Source organism: Papilio xuthus, unplaced genomic scaffold (genome assembly GCF_000836235.2).
Source record: "Papilio xuthus unplaced genomic scaffold, Pxut_1.1 DF827680.1, whole genome shotgun sequence".
Lineage (NCBI taxonomy): Eukaryota > Metazoa > Arthropoda > Insecta > Lepidoptera > Papilionidae > Papilio > Papilio xuthus.
Window position 1 is genome coordinate 1492901 of NW_013530969.1, and position 19643 is coordinate 1512543.

General features: G+C 33.3%; 3 protein-coding genes across 3 annotated transcripts; 1 reads left to right on the plus strand and 2 right to left on the minus strand.

Moving 5' to 3' along the window:
• Positions 1-7781: 7781 nt before the first annotated feature.
• On the minus strand, positions 7782-8940 carry Fcp3C (Follicle cell protein 3C). Its single transcript, XM_013311163.1, has 3 exons — positions 8663-8940; positions 8349-8525; positions 7782-8119 (listed from the first exon to the last, which is right to left on the minus strand). Exons 1-3 carry the CDS (start codon positions 8801-8803, stop codon positions 7946-7948), a joined length of 492 nt encoding a protein of 163 aa, XP_013166617.1. The 5' UTR covers positions 8804-8940; the 3' UTR covers positions 7782-7945.
• A 3608-nt stretch (positions 8941-12548) lies between these two features.
• On the minus strand, positions 12549-14694 carry LOC106117376 (armadillo repeat-containing protein 7). The gene is made up of 3 exons (XM_013311660.1): positions 14288-14694; positions 14029-14199; positions 12549-13764 (listed from the first exon to the last, which is right to left on the minus strand). The coding sequence occupies exons 1-3, from the start codon at positions 14394-14396 to the stop codon at positions 13514-13516; spliced, it is 531 nt and encodes a 176-aa protein (XP_013167114.1). The 5' UTR covers positions 14397-14694; the 3' UTR covers positions 12549-13513.
• Positions 14695-14802: 108 nt separating this feature from the next.
• Positions 14803-19515, plus strand: eIF2A (eukaryotic translation initiation factor 2A). Its single transcript, XM_013311659.1, has 12 exons — positions 14803-14984; positions 15068-15209; positions 15331-15466; positions 15540-15619; positions 15697-15875; positions 16322-16476; positions 16633-16717; positions 16889-17062; positions 17397-17574; positions 17730-17983; positions 18245-18435; positions 18743-19515. Exons 1-12 carry the CDS (start codon positions 14960-14962, stop codon positions 18866-18868), a joined length of 1725 nt encoding a protein of 574 aa, XP_013167113.1. The 5' UTR covers positions 14803-14959; the 3' UTR covers positions 18869-19515.
• Positions 19516-19643: the final 128 nt, after the last annotated feature.

The window sequence follows — 19643 nt, forward strand, 5'->3', positions numbered from 1 at the left end:
TTATGACTTGCCTTTGCATGTCATTTTATCAACAAATTGCAGCATGTCGGATGCATGCAATTTAAAATTTTATTTTTAAAGGATATGCGTATTAAGAGATCTGGGATGTGTACAAAAAATAAATGGACACTAACAACTTCTTAAGATGTGTGAAGTTTGAGTTGTATATGTTAAGCAAGTATTGTGGACAAACCCTTTGCCAAATATCAAAATTTGAATGGAGTCAGTAGAATTGAAACTGATATTAAATTTTTGTATATCACCTATTATATAAATATTCATAACGAATACTTATATTATTGTTTAAGAATCGATCACTCATTAATACACATTTAAAAAGTTTATCGATAATATCGACAATTATAGACATCACTAGCTCGACGTTATTTAGTAACAAACACTACCTAGGCGTCGTATAGTCAAACGGTAAATCGACACAAAACGATAATTTTATGTTTATATAAATATGATGTATTTTAGTATCAGTTTTATCTTACTTTTATGTGCAATTATTTATTCATAAATTAGACTTCAACAGAGTTAGACGAGAGACAGAGAGAGACTTTAATTCGTTAGTTTGATCGGTCGCTGAATCACCATGAGCATGTAAACTATCGGGCGACTAAAAGTCTTCAGTGTGTGAGGACTTTAAGAGTTTAAAATTGATTTTAAGGTCACAATATGACTTGTATACATAACCGTACTAAATTTTCCATTGCCAAAATCTTTTCTCTTGAAAATAAAAACTGGAATAGCAATATGTTTTTTAAAAATTTTCGTCAGTTTACAATATGTGAAGTTAAGCTTAAATTTTTGCTTCATATATAGTTTTAGTTACAAATATAATATTAGCTATTGTACCTCCTCCCACTGTATAAGTCTCGACGTCAACCCATCATTATAAATGACACTATCACCCACACAGAATTTTATCTCCAAGCGGGCGTTCTGTGAAGCCTCTCTACAATAAAATATAAGTTTTTACGTCTCCCTCGTGCGGTTGCGTAATCTTGCATTCCTTGTTCGAAGTTCCACGGCCAGTACCCTCAGCTATCCAGTACAGTTTGACTATGATACCAACATAGGAAATTTATAACGTGTTTCTTATGTTTTTTGAAGGTTTAGTCAAGTTTAGCTTTCTTTTATGCCATTCCTATAGAATTATCAAATACTGACACTTTATTTATTTTAATAGTTTAGTAACTGGCTATTTAAATTGTGAAAATATATGAAAACCGTTCTAAAATATTATAAGCATTTTAAATATGGAGTAATTTAAAATAATCTCTTGAAAAATATTAATAACCGTTCGTTTCTGAGACCTAATACTCTGTATAAAACATATCGTGATCCCTGTCTTTCATCTTTAACAAAACAGAGATGACTATCAGTTTTAAACGGTGATTTTGGTTTTTGAAACCCACGGCAACGAGATATTAAAATTCTTTATTCAAAACAGTGTATTAATAAAAGGAAATCATAACATTTATTAATATTCTTATTTGTTTTGTAAAGACATTTACGTTATAACGTTGATTGAAATTTTCTCCATTCGCATATGAAATCGACGTTCATCAGTCATTTGTAGGCATAATATCTGAGTTTAGCTCGGGTATGTTGGCCTCGATTTACCCTACTGTCGCCGCAGTTTCCATTTGCTGGCAAAAAGTTGTGAACGCTAGAGCAACGGGCGGGCCGGAGATATCGACTATCAATGACATCGACCAACGTAACATGATACCTGACAAAGTATAATGATGCACCTTTGTCATCAAATTAATATAAAACGCGGGAGGAAAGATGGGTCTTAGCAACTGGTTATGCAATAATGACACATTGTTGGTAGACGGGGAACGGTTAGAGATATTAAAAGGTTCTTGTGTGTAGTACGTTAGTTCTAACCGTTGTTGTTTCCTTCCTGCTGGTAGACGATTTACTCTGTTATTACAATTATTAAAAAGTTTCCTTTACTTTATATCATTCGTATGCATCTCGAATTCGAACGTTCACCCTTATAATAAACAATGAAAATATAGGATATTCTTGAGTAATAAGTGATTTGTAAAAGCTATGACGTCATCTGAATCAAAACTCATGTGACGTGCACGAGCAGTATATTTGTTAGATGCGAATCTATGACTGTACCGTAACCGCATTCAATATAGTGGTCATATTATTTAATTACAGTGCCGTATTATAAAATGGTGGAAGTATTATAGTACTATTTAGATAATTATTAACCTTATTACTTTCCAAAATTAAATATCATATACACTTAGTTGATAGAATGCAAGTTCTTGCACTGACGCCGTCCTTATTCACCAGATGGCGTTGCCGTAGAACATTAGCCTATTCTCGATTTAAAAGACAACTTTCGTGAAAAATGCCACCATATTTTAAATAAATAGAAACGGAAACTGACAAACGTAATGATTATTTTATTCATTACACGGATACATTAACAAGACGGGTTGGAGCTAAAATATACTGGTATTAACTGTTCGTGATAAATCAAAGGCCCACGAATAGATGGCTCATAAAGGTGCCCACAAAAGACGGAGTTTTAGAGCCCTTCAGAAAGTGTGTCGACTGGCCCCGCTCCCTTGCCCGGCCCCCGCAGTACCCCACGCTGGCCCCGCGGCCACTCGCTCTAGGAAAACGTCCGTGTATGCATTTTATAGTTTTCCGTAAAACCGAGAGCTACATACGACATGCCTACGTGCGCTCCGAGGTAGATTGTATTGATATTTCTCTTAAAATATATAAAAGAGTAGGATATTATAAACAAAGAGAAATAATAACAAGGAATTAATAGATAAAGACAAAGAGCAAAAGGAGTCGCTAGTTTTCTTAGAAAGTTACGTGGTAGATAGATGATGAGAAAAAGCTGTTGGTACTTTATAATTAATACTGATTTAGATATTTACTGAGACTTTTAGAGGATATTACGCCCATAGAAAGCGTTAGGCTGTTTGCCGTCAATTCAAGCATTAGATTATAATATGAAGAGGCCCTAATATATGTCATATATCAATAAAATCAATCAGGCAAGAAAAATGTTAAATTATTACGACAGTATCCAAGTCAAAAGCATTCCACAGAGCATAGAGCGTTGCAACCGAGCTCAGTACCACCGCTAGTACCACTTAACTCTCAAAGGTTTCAATGACCTCTATGCTCAATGACTAAATCGTAAGCAATACGGTTTCCTCGCTTTATAGTACTTTCTAAGCTCTATGGCCATTTAGTCCTTACAAAAATTGTTTTGTCTAAATTATTACGTCTTGCATTGACAGTTTAATTTGTGGTTTGAAAGCCAACGTATACATGTGATACCGATTATAATAAAATCAATGAACATACCTAAAGGAAATTGATACACTAATCAATAATCAAAGAGTTGCCTGTTCCTTGAACTCGGACAATTCGAACAGGCACACTCAGTGTTAGACAGCGAGGCTACGGCGAAGTGATCTGGGGGAAGGGGGGCGGAGGACGAGCGGTGCGCGGGGGCGGCAGGGGACGGGGTAGTGTTGCGCAACGCATTACAATAACGCGACATTACGTGCGCGGCGCGGGGTCATGCGCCCGGACCGCGCCTGCGCCCGCGCCCGCGCCCTCTACACCTCAATTCGGGGAACGGTGACTTAACACACCCATTGTAGTTATAAGATTGTCACATCACATCCCTGCCCCCCACCCCACTTTGCCCGACCCTGTCACTGTGCGAGGGTCTGCAACATTGCAAACGTATTAAAGATTTAAATGCACGTGTCTTATTCAGATTATAAAGTGTCCAACCTTTTTTCATGCATGTTTTAATACTGCAACATCAAATTACTTCAAAGATGTCTAAATGTACTACGGAAATAGATTTTTACTATGTATTTTGTACAACTGGGACTCGATTGAAAGCTGCGTTGTAGGACACGAGGGTACATTGACCGTTAGACTTCGATGTTGTCGTAAAAATCAATGCCAAATAGCATGTGAACACTGGATTCATTATTCAAGCCATGTTTTAACGTTGATGTTTGAATAGGTTATATGATTTGAGGGACGCAAGCGCAGCTCTCCGCTTCTATAAATAGACTTTCCCACGCTTAAGGTGCTTTTATAAGTTCTCTGGGTGTGATGTCATCGCTCTATCACTACGTTCACCTTATTTGTATCGTTGCGAGGAGATAAATTGCCTTTTTAAAAATCAAATCTATTCCAATAAACATCAAATACTATATATAACTTCGATAAACATCAAATATTATATGTACACCACTATCCTTCCAGTAGGAAAAATAAGATTTTTATAATCAGCACTGCATACATATTCCAATAAATTTCGCGCCAAATTTAATTGCGCCAAACTGATTTTTGTATGGATCCGTCACAGACACTGCGATAAGTTTTTTCTAACATAAATGTCAAAGACATCTCGTAGTAGTCAGTAAAAGATGGTGATCCAGTCGTCCGTGCAAGGATGCGCGGGCGACGCGCGTTTCTTTTTAGAAAGTGGCACGTGTCGGGGTTGTTCACCCTGCGCGATCCGGGTCAGTCGCCGCCCGCGCCGCGCGTCTCCCCGCCCACCAGCTAGGTACCCGCCGCGCGTATAACACTAGTCCTTGATAAGGAAACTCCATTGACACCATAATCGAGTGGAACCGGGTCGACGGATAAGGCACTCCTTGTCGCGTCACGCCGGTATATAGGACAACTTAGTAATCGCTCTAAGAATATCTCTGTTCTGTACCCTGCAATTTATTTTTGTAAGGATTGTGTTTGTTGACATCGCGCGTAGGCGATAAAATCTTTATCTTTACCATGACGTTGTCAAACTTTGTGATATCATTTCAATTACAAAATTAAATACTACGGTATTGTTTCATTTTCACTCAGACCCTATGACAGAGTACACGTGATACAGGAGTATGTAATCAGCGTGTTGAAAGCAGTAAATAAACATTGGATTTTATTGAGAGAAACATAATCCCATGCCACCTGTTTTTGACTATATTTATTTTATTGATAAGCAGGCATTTTCTCTTTGACAACATTCATTGGATTTGTCACCTGAGATGCAATAAATAAAAAAGAAGAATAGTATTCGTTCAAAGGTAAAGAAAGAAATAATTTTGAAATTAAAACGACTATTGTAAATAAATATCCGTATCACGAATTCTTCAGCACGTTATTTGTATGAAGGTTTAAAATAATATAGATAATGCTGTGAGTTGTTTAGACCAATATTTTCTAATATATTGATTAGCATTTATAAGCCCAACTCAAGCCAAAATTCAGCTATCTATAAAGAAATCTGGAACTTACTTCCTAACTAAAGCGTTTAGTTTTTTCATACTAATTTATTAAATGTTTAGGGAAATACTCTTTTTAAGGTCTCAAACTCGTTAATCTGTTAATCATTTATTAACAATCTGCTTAACGGATTAACCTTTAATTTAAAAAAAGTGTTAACGCTTTTATTAACTTCCTCAAATTCAACTTGGGTTAACTTAGTCTTTTAATTATTACTTTAGACAGATATTGACTTAGATATGTAAGATTTAAATGCCATTAACGCGCCCAGATCCAGCTTCAATTGTAATTTAAATACTGAAGTGTGCATCATTCTACTACGTAATATGTACGTAACGGAAAAATGTTTATTTTAATATATTTATGGTTCATTTGAAAGAGTAGCCAAAAAGGATGTTTTTGTTATTGGATAGATAAATGAACAAGGAAAAATAAATTTTAAAATACAAAAGACGGAAAATGTCAATGCAATAAACATTCCTCAATAACAATAGGGATGCACATTTATCTTACTAATATTATAAACGCGAATGTTTAGATGGATGGATGGATGTTTGTTTGAAGGTATCTCCATTACGGCTGCATGGACCCCGCTTGAATTTGACATAGATGTAGAACATAGTCTGGAAGAACACATAGGCTACTAATATTTTTTTTTATTTTCGCGTAGACGGAGTATCGGGGACAGCGTGTCTGTTTAAAACTGACGTTTCAATGTTGATCTTAAAATTAGTTTATGATAAATAATTAAACATTCTTTAAAATATGAACAAAAGACCAAGCGGCCAGCCGCACCAAGAGCACAATAAAGAATTCGGTAGATTTATGGTCTAGGATACGCGCGCGCTCTGTGAAGAAATTCTTGGTTTGTTTACTAAACAATAGTACAAGAAAAAAACGAGACGTAATGAGGATTGAATATATATTTAAAATAATACTTACATGTTTGTTAAATCGCAACTAATACGTGAAATAAGTGTAGACACAATAAGTGTCAAATTGTTAATTCATTATAGAATGTGTGTAATTCGTGTGTTATTCATTAAAAGATCGAAACAAATAAATGTGAGTTTAATTCTTATCACTATTTATTTTACCTATTTCTCTCAGCCAAAAGCAATGGAAGTTTAATATGGTTAAGTTTTAACGCTTTAAACGAATTTAACTTTTTAATTAACGAATTAACGATAAACGAACTTAACTTTTGAATTAACTGTACCTGTGCCGTCTTTACATTTCTCTAATGACTACTAAAAACGAAAAACCGTTAATTTTTGGTTGTTTAGGGCGTCAATGGTAGATTATAACTTTGTGTGATCATGTTCGTTGTCTTCTTTTTCTCTTATTATATTTGTGTCATATGATAGTGTTATTTATTTTGTTGTTCTATTGAAGTATACCACTGAATATATAATGCTTCAAGGCATGTCACATTGTTATTAATTTGTCGTGTAGAATACAGAACAAGAATTTTATTGTTACACTTCACATAATCTAGTCTATTATCATAATATTAAAATAATAGAAAGTCATAAAAGTATAATAAAATGTGAAGAATAACTCTATTCACAATTGATAACAGTTTTAACCACATTGAAGCGATATTTATAAAATAAACTTGCAGTTGCTCGCGTCTTCGTTTGCTGTTTACTTTTTCGTTTATTATATTAGTTTATTTTTATAAAAAAACGTATAAAGTCACTGGCAGTTTAGGAATTTAACCATTAACAAAGCCGAAAACCAAATAATGTTAATAAGAGTTGTTAAAATCTTGCGAGCAACATGTCTGTCGTAAGATATGCTGTGGTCCCTATCTTATCAATTTGGTCTATATAAATTCGTAACTAGGCCATGTCTTTAAGTTAAATGAATTTAAAAATATGAAATCTTTTAAGTCTTAGTCAGTTTGAAACTTTTAGAAAGATATAATTTAGAATTACAAATGAGCGCATTATACTTTTTATTGAAAACGGGATTTAAAAAAGCGTATTTGTTTTAAATCGAACACAAGATTCAGAAACATAAAATCTTGAACTGAGTGGAACATACAGCGCCATCTCTTAATAAAGACTACAAACACAGAATATTTTACAATGCCGTTAGCTTGGCACTATGTATGTAAATCATTGCTTTGAATAATTCCCACCTATGTTACTTCTTTGGGAAAGAAAAATAACTGTTACAAAACTGCATTATAATTGCGTATAAAGTTAAATAAACAGCCATTTGATATTTTTCAAAGAAATATTTTCAAATATACGATGATTTAAAACTTACGCAGCATTACTTTTTAAAATTCGAATATTCAAAACTTTTTTTTAAATAGGCGATCGATAGGGACTCCTCGGGATTCACTTATACATACATGGTATTCCGAAAATATTTTTTTTTATTTGGTATTTAGAATTCCTACTACAGACTAGATAGGCAGCAAACCATACAAGCCTTTACACAAAACATAACATCTACGTTTAAGTTTCTAATTAGCACATTTAATCTATAATTATGTGTCCAAGTCCAGTTATCTTAGATATAGTCTTTTCTGTTACACTTCACTCTTTTATCACATCTTAATTCACATATTAGTATTTCTCTACAATTTCTAGTTCACTTTTTATCACTCAAACGTATAATTTTAGCATTTCATATGCTGTCCATCTTTGCAGCAGAACTCCTTGCCAGCAGAGAAATGAGTTGGAGTCCATTCATCGCCGCAATTCTTGATGAAAAGGAAAGCCTTCTCTCTGTGAACATCTCTTTCTACCGCACCGCATATCACAGGACCGGCTTTTGGTAAATATTTTAATATCTGAAATAAATAAAAATAATTAAAATTCACCACAAAAATGTTAATAATTATACGTAACAAAGGTCTACCGGTGATTAATCTTTGTTTTTAAATGATATGAGAATTATTTAATATCCTTAATTATCTAAGACATATCTATACAGTTTCTACACAAAACATAGATATTTAAGTATAGAACTAGAAACGGCATAAACATTAATTCATCATCATTATTAACATTAGTACTTACCACATCAAGACACTTGCTGATGCAGTGCTTGTGTCCACTGCTGCAAGGTAAGCTAGGCGAGTCGGTGTCGTATGTCACCACAGGCTCTCCAGTCGGCGGGCCACGCGGTCGCCCTCGTCGACCCTCCCGCACACCCACCTGGAGAGACATGAACACGCCGCACTGACACGGCTCCAGCTGAAAAACAAATACTTTTTTTAATAAACAGAATTTCAGCACATACTGTGTATAAGGAAAAGTGGTCCGAGATCGAATATTCCGTTCGTTATAGTATCAAAAATTACTATGATAGAGTAATGAAACTTTATACTTACTTCACCGTTATCTTCATCATATTGTTCTTCAGTTGCTCTGATGCTTTCGTCTTGACTTCGTTTTAATTTCCTCCAGCCATCAGTGGATACGGCCAAGCTCAAGGTAGCGAATACCAAAACCCATTTGCCTAGATTACCCATTTTATAGAAATAATTCCTGAAATATAAGAATAAAGATTAATTCTTTTTCTATTTCTAAAATTTCAACGCTTTTCATGCCAATAGCGACGAACTTAAATACAGTTTTATAATTAGGAATCGAAAGATTGTCTTTTCAAAATTACTAGCCATCCTACTCGTTTTAATAGCTATAAGATTTAAAAGAAAGAAATTTATTTATTAAATAACCTATAAAATTTTTACTTACCTTTACTCAAGTCTAAATCTATCTTAAAAATATTTTCTCACTATTAGATATAACCAGGATGACTTATCACTACTTAATGAATTTAACTTCTTAAAGTAACAATATATAACTCATTGCGTTTATTAATTTTACTACTAAAAATGCAGATTCAGATAAATATATTAATTGAACGTGAGTTTGTGCAACTGTAGTATAAAGATTTGTACGTGACGGCGAGTAATTATCGGGATAGTTGGTAGATAAGAAATCAAAATAACAAAAGAAAACGAATATTTAACATTTTAATTTCTTATCTTATCGATAAATCGTGATCTTTTGGATTAATTGATGGGATTAGCTCGTGATTTATACTAGCAGAGAATTTTTTTAGATAATTTATTCAAGCTATCAGGTCTTTTAAACCCTTTTGATAGACCTTATAATAAGTAGAGAACACAAAATGTTTTGATTTAGTTTGAGACTAGGCAAAATGTATTGTAATTTTTTTTAATATAAGAGAAGGGGGTTAACGAGCAGCGGGAACACCAAGGTGTTCAACGACACCTATGGACATCAGCTATTGCTGATGCGGTGACCAGAGGAACCGCAGATGCGTTGCCGGCCAAGTTTGCATCTTGCAGTTTAACCAGACATTTTGCCTAATCGGATATAACCTTCTAGTTAAATATTTTATAAAAATTATATTATAACTATTATATATCGCCTTTTAAATTTGTAAATATAAGGTTATCTATATTTAAAAATTAATGTTTTAGTCGTTAAAAGTATTTAACATATGTGAATTTTACAATAATATATATTTTATTCAATATCTGTCTAGGTGAGCTCTTTAAAATCAGTGAAGCTTAAAAGCAGATTCCTGTAGAATGTTGCCAAGTCACGTTACTCTATTATAAACGCTCAAACTTGGCGTCGAGCCTAAATAAAACCTATGCTAAAAGCCAGATTTTTTCAGCGTTTTTCCAAGGTAAAGTACCGGAATTGAGAAAAGGAACTCAACTCCGCCGACAGTATTTCCATAAGTAAAATGGTATTATATTTTATGACAAGTACAGAGATTAAAGATTTACGATTTTTATTCTCAAAGGCTCTAACTAAAATGTAAACTGTACGAATGTATGTTTTAATCGATTTTTATCAATCTTAATAAGAACAATGAAACAAATAAAATGTAGTATACATTTTATTTGTTTTGAGTAAATCCTGTCCTTTAATCACCATTTAAAATATTTACATTTCTGGAATTACAAACTGCATCTTCATTATTTAGTTCGCGCAAAAGCTACATACGTTCTAGACAAATGCGCGTCCATTACGAAGACGCTAGTAACTCGATTGATTCAATCAAGCTTCTCTAGCCTTGGTCACCCCTTATCCTCAATTTATCTAAACGGACCTCGCGTTCGAGTTGATGTTTCTTTATCTCTTATGTTGCCCAAAGTACCAATATTATTATGTGTGTCAATCCTTTAAAATTATTCAAAGCACCCTTATTAATGTACCCTTTAAAAATTCTGGATACTAAACACTGTCTTAATTTAATCACAAGAGTTTGTATGCTTAACTAACTGTCGCACGCGACTCCGTCCTCGCGGAATAAGAAAAACTTAATGAGTAGCCTACGTGTTCTTCCAGACTATGTTCTATATGTATGCCAAATTTCATCAAGATCCGTTCAGCCGTTCCGAAGATACCTTCAAACATCCATCCATCTAAACATTCACATTCATAATATTAGTAAGATTTAAATAATAATTGTCGTACTCCATATGTTGAACCTACCTTTTCCTATGCGTACCCTTTGGGTGAAAATCCTAAAAGCAATAAATTCATTTCTCTGCCTGACCTAAAATCGTAATTGATCGCTATAAATAAGTAATTTTCACCTATCAGATATTTTTACCAATGCCGACACCCGAAGGTATAAACTCTAAAAGTAATCCTGAAGTTTTAGAGCTCAAACGTGCATAGTTCCGAAATAAATCTCGCCAATCCGCAACTGAAACAACCGCAATGCAGTATCGGGAATAATCGTTTCATACTCTTTCTAAAATAATATTTGTGAACAATGATACGTCCCCACTTAGGAGTGCAGCCTACCCTAAGTTAGGGGTGACAAAGCCATAGACAACCCCGCTGGCCATACCTTTCTCCACATGAGTGTAAAATAAAAATAGTTGTCCGCGGTAGCAACATTATTCAATTGGCTTAATTGACAACCTAGCTCTGAAGTGTTAACATAGAACATTGGTAAGTATCACAAGTCAAACAGGTCTACACTATTTTTATATAGGTTTTTGGGTCACTGATATAAAAATGAAAATGAGGACAATCATGTCATGAAATCTGGGTCAGTGGATTTTGCAGTAATCGTTACGGAGGCAGTGAAATTGCAACCGAACAAAATAGACGCCTTTCCTGTTAGGGATATAGGTTTCTTCTTCTTTTTAAGATTACCTGCTTATCATTGATAGCAAACTTTTTAAATTAGATTGTCTTTGAAAATAATTAGAGTAGGTAATATACGAATGACTTAAAACTCTTGTTGAAAAAAAAGAAATGTGAAGATCAAATTCGCCATTCAACAAATATTTGAGTAACTCTATTCATTAGTATTTAACTTTCAATTTAAGACGCACACGAGGCCTCAGAAAAAATGAAATGATGAAATCTCCGTAGTTATACATCCAAGTTATACGAAGTTTGTTATGGAAATCGAATAAAACACCAGGTTAAATTATTAAAATTCACAAAATAAAGGACAGAGATGATTTTTTATTTAATCATGCTTAGCATTACATTTGAACAAAATTGAACATTTCATATTGAAAACAACCAGCCTCTAAAATCAATAGCTTCTAGAATTTTTTGACAGCTGTCAAAGATATGCAAATATTTATTTTAAAGGAATAGTACTATAAGATCACTAACTTATTGCTTGGTGAAATTAGTGTGGCCAATGTAGGCTATGTAACCGTGTATTATAGTTTTCACATATCTTGGCGGATCGTAACTTTGTGCGAGTCGCTGCGCAGAACACAATATTAGGTATAACGAGTTGCGGGCATTGTGCGGCGCACCGATGACCTTGAGCTGTCGAAATATTTGAAAATAACAATACATTACCACAATGAGTTATTATTTGCACATTTTACTATAAACAAAACAGTGACGATAAAACAATCTTAACAAACAGTAAAGATAACATATATGTTTTAAAATAATATCATTAATACTGAATGTAAACAAAAATAACAAAAAAAAAACTGTTACAATTATTATGATAAAAAATTATCCTTATAATTATCGTTAACGGTAATGAGTTGTACTCTTAAACCATTATTTTAAAACTAAATTACAAAATCTAATAAATTATGCTTTATTGAATATAGCTTTTTGTATGTTGGAATCTATTATAAATAGCTCACTTTAATATTTTATTGTACTTTATTATATAATTCTATTTCATTATATCAAATCATAAATGATTTTTTATAATTTTTGAAACCTTGAGGCAAGAAAATTGTGAAAATTATCACATCTGTTTGAAGAATATTTTATATAGTGCAAATAAGAATATCAGTCTTAAATTATTGACTTAAATTTTATAAAACGGACAAATTTCTGTTTCATTTCATGTTTAAGAAATAATTTAAAATGTAATTAAAACTGTATATATTTATGTAATGTGACTTTATTGGCACATATTTAATTATCACCATCCCTTATACAATATTGATAGAATATTCATAAAAGTATGAGTTACCATGATACAGACCTTAATTTTAACTGTAACTAGGCATTTCCACTGCCAAAACATGTCATGCAAACAGACATGTTTTTTACATGAGTTTTAGTGGAAATCCACAGCAACTGATCCTTAATATCTAAAATCACTAGTTAAATGTTTATGAGCTAGATTTTGTAATAAATTATTAAACAACTCTTACAGCTATCTCAACAGTCTTTGGCTAATATTAATTTAGCCTCACCTTCAAACACAACCTTCTTTTCCTCTTCGACGACACAAAAAAATTTCACTTTTAAAATTTTTCTCACATCAACCAACTCAACACTTATAGTTAATTTTTCACCAACAAAACATTTGTTGGGAAATTTCATGGTTTGAGATACTAAAATTGTACCTGGTCCTGGTAAATGTGTACCAATCAGTCCAGCTACAAGACCATTCAATAATGCACCATGTACAATAGGCCGTTTATTGCCATTATTTTTGTGTAGATGATTATGATCGCTTGTGAGATTTGAAAAAGTATCCAAGTCCTTTTGTGTGAGTGTTTTCTGTATACGAATTTTATCACCCGCTTTAAATGATACACTATTAAATGTTGATGTGTGTAATTTACAAATCTTTTGATAGTTTTTATTATTCATTGCTATATATGGAAATCTATTTGATAACATTTTGCTTTTTTAATATTCAATTTCAATATCTTTAAATACGCTGTATATTATTTATATCTTTAAGATAATTTGCAGACATCTTGATGAAATACTGTTGCTAAATTTGCAATGACTTTTTCTTCACTTGATTTTAAAATTTCTGCATTTTGAATTATCTCACTATTGAATAACTCTGGCTTTCCCAAGGAATTGTGTATTTGAATAATAATAGATAAAGTGGATGCCACTATACCTGTGTTACCACTCTTTAAAAGACGAGGCACAAGATTCAATATACCAGAATCTAAGATATATGTAGTGTTCAAAGGATCTGAAATGGAAAATGGCACATCATTAGAGATATTATATATTCCAATCATATCAAAATTATGTACAATGTTACATTGCAATATGCATTCATTTAGGGCTTAAGTAACATTTATTTATTTATTTATTTAACATAGATTTTTAACAACAAAAACTACATTAAAATGTAAGCTTCCTCTTTATTAAACCGTTTAAAGATTAGAGGTTAAAAATTGTTGTTTTTAAGATGCAGATTGTGTGGTTCGAAATTTGTTTTTATAATGCTTACCCAGACATAGATTGCTAATACCACCACAGGCGAAATTGACCAGTTTATCGTTAGATTCATTCTTTAAAACATAAAGAAAAATATCCAGTGCGCCTACATCACGTATGAAGCAATAATTTATAGGATCGTATGCAAAATTCGCTAAATTGGCCAACACTTGACATTTCGCATCTGCAAACAAGCGTGTTAGGATTAATTATGAGAAAAAAGTACAACTTATTATTAATATTATACAAATTAAATATGCGATAAAACATACCAAGAGAACTTGAATTCAAATATTCATCTACCAAAAGTGATAAATAATTTTCACGATCTGTGCCATTCTCCGGAGTACGTTTTCGAAGCTGAGATTTTGTACTGAACATTGATTTTTGAAAACCTTACAATCCAGGATCAAATAATTTCCTTAGAGAATTACAAACTTTTATGTTAAAATATCATCTTCACTTCATCTGCGAATGCAAATTATTACAACAAAAATAAAACATGAGCCGTTACGCCATTTTGTTATTTTCTCAAGTTCGCAGATAAACATTGGATTGTGATCACAGTTTCACAGAATACAATTTGAGGAAAATAAATAAGACATGCCTTGCAATTAAAATGTTTGAATCGTGCTCTGATTTATATGATTTCCAATAAATTCAACAAGAGTGCAATTTACTCAAGAATAAAACAAAGGTTTACTTTTTTTAATCTAGCTCGTGGCCACATGTCATTGGTGGCCGTGGCCATGTCATTTTTATTTGACATTTTTGACAAACGACAAAACGGAAGAGAAGACGTACAGTTGGGTTATAAACTAAAACACATGTATGATGAATTGATAAAATAAAATGATATAAAATATGCATTAATCTGTTATGTGGGAAGTGTTTACTGAGTGTAATTATATTTTGTTAAATAGTTTTACGTAAACTTTCACAAAATGAGTGTAACTCCGTATATTACCGGTATGTTATGAGCATATCATATCACTACCATATTTGCCTTAAATTATAGCGAAAAGAAGGTTACTATTGTCATTTGGTTTCAGGCTTAACGAACAAAAATCTCTTCCTAGTGGAATTTCAAGAACCTTATACAGAGAAAGTTCTAAGAGATGAAAGTACCCCAAACATTCGAAGTATAGTTTACAGCCCCAAGGGCACGTATCTTGCTTATAGAACTGATAAAAAGTAAGTATAACTACATATTGGTTTACAATACAATCATTTTTTTTAAGTTATCGTTCTAAGAGTTCAATTGTTTATATTGTTTTTTGCAACAGTATGATGTTAATAAAGTGTTATATTTCAGGGCTGAGATAATAAAATGTGCTGACTGGTCTGTGGCTGCAACAATCAATGGAAATGTCAAGGATATGTTTTTCTCCCCCTTGGATAATTATTTTGCTGTTTGGGAAATGTTCTTGATTACAAAAGATGATCCACAGGTACACAATGATTGTTGAATTATTATGAATTTTTAAAGTTTATAAAAACTAAATAATTGTATTTATTTTTTAGGGCAAACCAAATATGCACATTTATAAATCAGCAAATGGGGAGAAACTTACAAGTTTTGTACAAAAGCATCAAACTGGCTGGTTTGTGCTAATTATTTGAAAACGTACATATTTTTACAATACCATAGTTAGTAACCTATATAAAATTTTCCATACAGGGAACCACAATGGTCATCCGATGAAAAATTATTTGCTGTACAATTTGGTGGTAAAATATGGATATATCATGATGGAGATTTTACAAAATATAATTATCAGTATCAAGCTGAAAAACTAAAATGCTTTAGTTTGTCTCCCAGTCCTGCACCAAACTACTACTATTCTGTTTTTACATTGGGTAAGTGTTTTTTCAAAATACAATCAGTTTTTTTATGTTACATTAAAAATGCTTCCTATCTTACTTCTGTAAGGAAGAAAATCCGACTATATGCTGGTGTACAGGTGCAACACTAGCCGTACTAAAATGTCAACATTTATGTCCACTCACCTATTATTCTGACACTGGACTTTGTAGCAAAAGTGCGCCATACGCGCCAAAGAATTCTAAAAACTAATAATGTCTAAAACTTCTTACTAATATTATAAATGCAAATATTTAGATAGATAGATGGATGTTTGTTTGAAGGGAATCTCCAGAACAACTGAACCAATCTCAATGAAATTTGGCATACATATAAAATATAGACTGGAAAAACACATGGGCTACTAATTATGTTTTTTTAAATACCCCAAGGAAAGAGTCCTAGACAACGTTTTCTATAAAATATAATTGTTAATTTCCAGGCAAGTCAGGGCAGCCATCATTGTGGAGGGTATATAAATATCCACTGTCAGGATCACAAGAGCCCATCCTGAGCCGATCATCATTCCAGGCTGACAAGGCGACCTTCTACTGGAATAGACGAGGCACTAATGTCTTCACTATGACACAGACAGATGTATGTAGACATTTTTTTTACATTAACATGTGCAACTCCCATCGCATTTATTTAGTCATCTCAACACTTAGGTGAGACTGTGGCATAAATTAAAAAAAAATATCATTGAAATATGTTAGTCTTAAAGTAATTTACTTTCATATTATTTGTTAATAGGTGGATAAAACTGGCGGCTCGTATTATGGAAGGCAGACACTTTCTTATGGTGATATAAAAGGCAATGCTGGAAATGTTGGTTTTAGTAAGTCAATATATTTTATTCATAATCTAAAGTACAATTTTTAATTTTAACAACTTGACAGATTAAGAATATTCTTGTTATATTTGAATTGTTTCTCTGCGGTGTCCTATAGGTATTGTACCACAATAGTTTTTTTTTTTTTTTTTTAAATAAAATATTACTTGTATATAGGTAAAGAAGGTCCAATCCACGCGATAGCCTGGAATCCTGGCAACTGGAATGAGTGGGTGGCTGTGTATGGACACGCGCCCGCTAAGGCGACGCTCTTCAACGCAAAGTGCGACCCACTTTTTGAGTTCGGCACCGGCGCTTGGAATGCTATATACTTCCCACCTGAAGGGAATAATATCCTTTTCAATATGATATTATGAGACAATGTTATAAAGATGTAATATAAGTGAACTTAACAAAATGCATAACAATATTTGGTGAAAGAAAAAAAAATGGGTGTTCAGAATTCTGCAAAAAAATAATTTCCTTGGGCTTTTGTAATCCACAGTAACATTTTTTATGTTGTTATTGTTTCACTAAGCAGAATATGATTCCTCTTGAAAAAAAAACCGCAAAAGTAAACCATATTTCAATCATGTATAGTTAAATGTTATTTGCGATAGAAAGCTGTTTAGTCTTCCCTAACGTTTCGTATATGAGCTGGTATATTTCTATAACTCTGTATCACTAGTCCTGTTGGGTGGGTTCGGGAACATAGCGACTGGTCACATCGAGGTGTGGGACGTGCGCGCCTGCCGCAAGCTGGGCGGCTGCTCCGCGCCCGACACCACATGCCTGCAGTGGGACCCGCGCGGGGAGACATTCATCACCGCAACCACCTATCCACGACTTACTGTCGGGAATGGGTATGTATTTCTGCATAAGGTACCATATCTATTAACAATAGTAGTCATAGACAGACAATAGCCGAAATTAACATAATTTATGACTAAACTGTAAGTAGTAAGGCATCATGGTCAAAGTAAGAACTTATGCTTATTTTTTTTAATTGTCTTTTCAGATATAAAATATGGCACTACACCGGTGCTTTAATGCACAAGCGGTCTTGTGTAGAAAAGGAGGTACTGTTATCGATAACTTGGCAGACGGGCAATTTCCCTAAAAGTGAATTGTCCAAAGTCCCTCCCAAGAGCATACAGGAGGCTCCAGCGAAGCCCGCGGCCGCATACCGCCCGCCCGGCGCTAGGAACAAGCCCTCCACCTTCACCCTACACGAGTACGAGAAGCCACATCGACCTGGACAAAATGTTAACGGTATGTATCAAGCCTTCATAGTTCTACTAGATTTACTGTTGGTTTTCGAGGCCGAAATCGCTGTATAAACATATTGGCATCGCTGTCATTATCTTTGGTATTTTGGTCTCGGAAACCCACGGTTAGTAAGGTAGAATAAATATAAATTTTATATACAAAAGGTGGGTGAGAAGTATCTCATGTGATTCTGGAGACATTCTACAAACATACATCCATTCATCCAATCATTTGCATTTATAATATTAATAATTTTCTTTTCAGCTGCGCCATCCAAACAGGCGATAAAGCAGAAAGAGAAGCGCGAAGCCCGCAAGGCGCGCAAAGCGGAGGAGCGCGCAGCTGACGACAGCCCCGCGCCCGCCGCACCCCCTGCACCCCCCGCACACAATAAACAGCCCTTCACCTCCACAGGTGACCCGGAAAAGGATAAGAAGATTAAAAACTTAAATAAAGTTAGTATAGTCAAGTTTGATTAGTACTTACTTAACCTAAAATACTCAAATTTTAACACAATTTAATATTTTATTTACTAACATTTGGATATACATCACATATTGAATAATTTCTTATGTGTGATATGTTAAGCATACCCGGGGTTTGAGTTGTCACGTCAGGCAAATGAGTACTATTATTTCTGATGTGCCAAATTAAATGCCTGGTACTGTAGAATAGTGTCAGGAAACTTCTAAACATCACACACAACATCCTGACAGAGAAGATAATATGATAAAAATCAATGATTGTTATATTTTGTTGTAGAAATTAAGCGACATTGAGAAATTAAAGCAACAAAAAGCGGCCGGCAAAGCTCTCGAACTGAACCAGCTCGCGAAGATCGACAGCGAGCAGACACTGCTGCAGGAGCTGGAGAAACTCAAGTTATGATAACATTGTTATAATGATATATTTTTTGACATATTACAATGTTGCCGTGGCTTTTTAATTCAGTCTTTTTTATATTCACTAGATGGCGCCACTTACGTATTTCTTATCTTTATTTTGTTAACTGTAATGTTAAGTACATTTTAAAAAAGTGACAAATTCTTAATGCAAAAAGCTACCGAAGAAATTGATTTAATAAAAAACTAATATCTTTTCCAGTCTTTACGTTGTCTTTGTCTTCTCGCAAAATGTTTTTCGTTTTTTTTGTGTGTTTGAAGTTGTTTTTTTTTTATATTGCTAATATTATTCAATTTTTAAAAGTCCAATGTTTTTATGCAGACCATAATACATAAAATTCCTGTAATTTTATATGAAAATTAGAACAGCTGTAAAACAGGTAAAACCTTTATGAAATAAAGAATATTTATTGAGATTAGATATCCATATCCATTGCTTCCAACAATGGATATAAAATAAAAATGCTTTATCAGTGGATTCCCACAATTTTCTGATTTATTTGTTGAAAAAAAAGTATATTTTTTGTTTTGTTATTTTGCATTTACTTAAGATATATGTATATTTTTTGTAAGGTAAATACGTCTCATCCGATTGTTGAGTTATATGTAAGAGTAAAGTGTTTAATTAAATGTTTCAAATATAAATTGAAAATTAAAAATGTGTATATCATTTTATGTTTCCCTTTATAGTATCAAATAGTAGACAGTAATGTACTTAATATTAACAAAATCATGTAAATTTGGTCTCATGTATCATCTCC

Excerpts from the sequence above, each read along its gene's own strand:
- eIF2A (XM_013311659.1), top strand. The coding sequence starts at position 14,960 with ATGAGTGTAACTCCGTATATTACCG. Across the intron at positions 16,718-16,888 it reads TGCTGGAAATGTTGGTTTTA|GTAAAGAAGGTCCAATCCAC; the intron begins GTAAGTCAATAT and ends ACTTGTATATAG. Across the intron at positions 18,436-18,742 it reads AGATTAAAAACTTAAATAAA|AAATTAAGCGACATTGAGAA; the intron begins GTTAGTATAGTC and ends ATTTTGTTGTAG.
- LOC106117376 (XM_013311660.1), bottom strand. The coding sequence starts at position 14,396 with ATGTTCAGTACAAAATCTCAGCTTCGAAAACGTACTCCGGAGAATGGC. Across the intron at positions 14,200-14,287 it reads TTTGAATTCAAGTTCTCTTG|ATGCGAAATGTCAAGTGTTG; the intron begins GTATGTTTTATC and ends GCTTGTTTGCAG. Across the intron at positions 13,765-14,028 it reads TATTAGCAATCTATGTCTGG|ATCCTTTGAACACTACATAT; the intron begins GTAAGCATTATA and ends TTTCCATTTCAG.
- Fcp3C (XM_013311163.1), bottom strand. The coding sequence starts at position 8,803 with ATGGGTAATCTAGGCAAATGGGTTTTGGTATTCGCTACCTTGAGCTTG. Across the intron at positions 8,526-8,662 it reads ATGATGAAGATAACGGTGAA|CTGGAGCCGTGTCAGTGCGG; the intron begins GTAAGTATAAAG and ends TTTGTTTTTCAG. Across the intron at positions 8,120-8,348 it reads TCAGCAAGTGTCTTGATGTG|ATATTAAAATATTTACCAAA; the intron begins GTAAGTACTAAT and ends TATTTATTTCAG.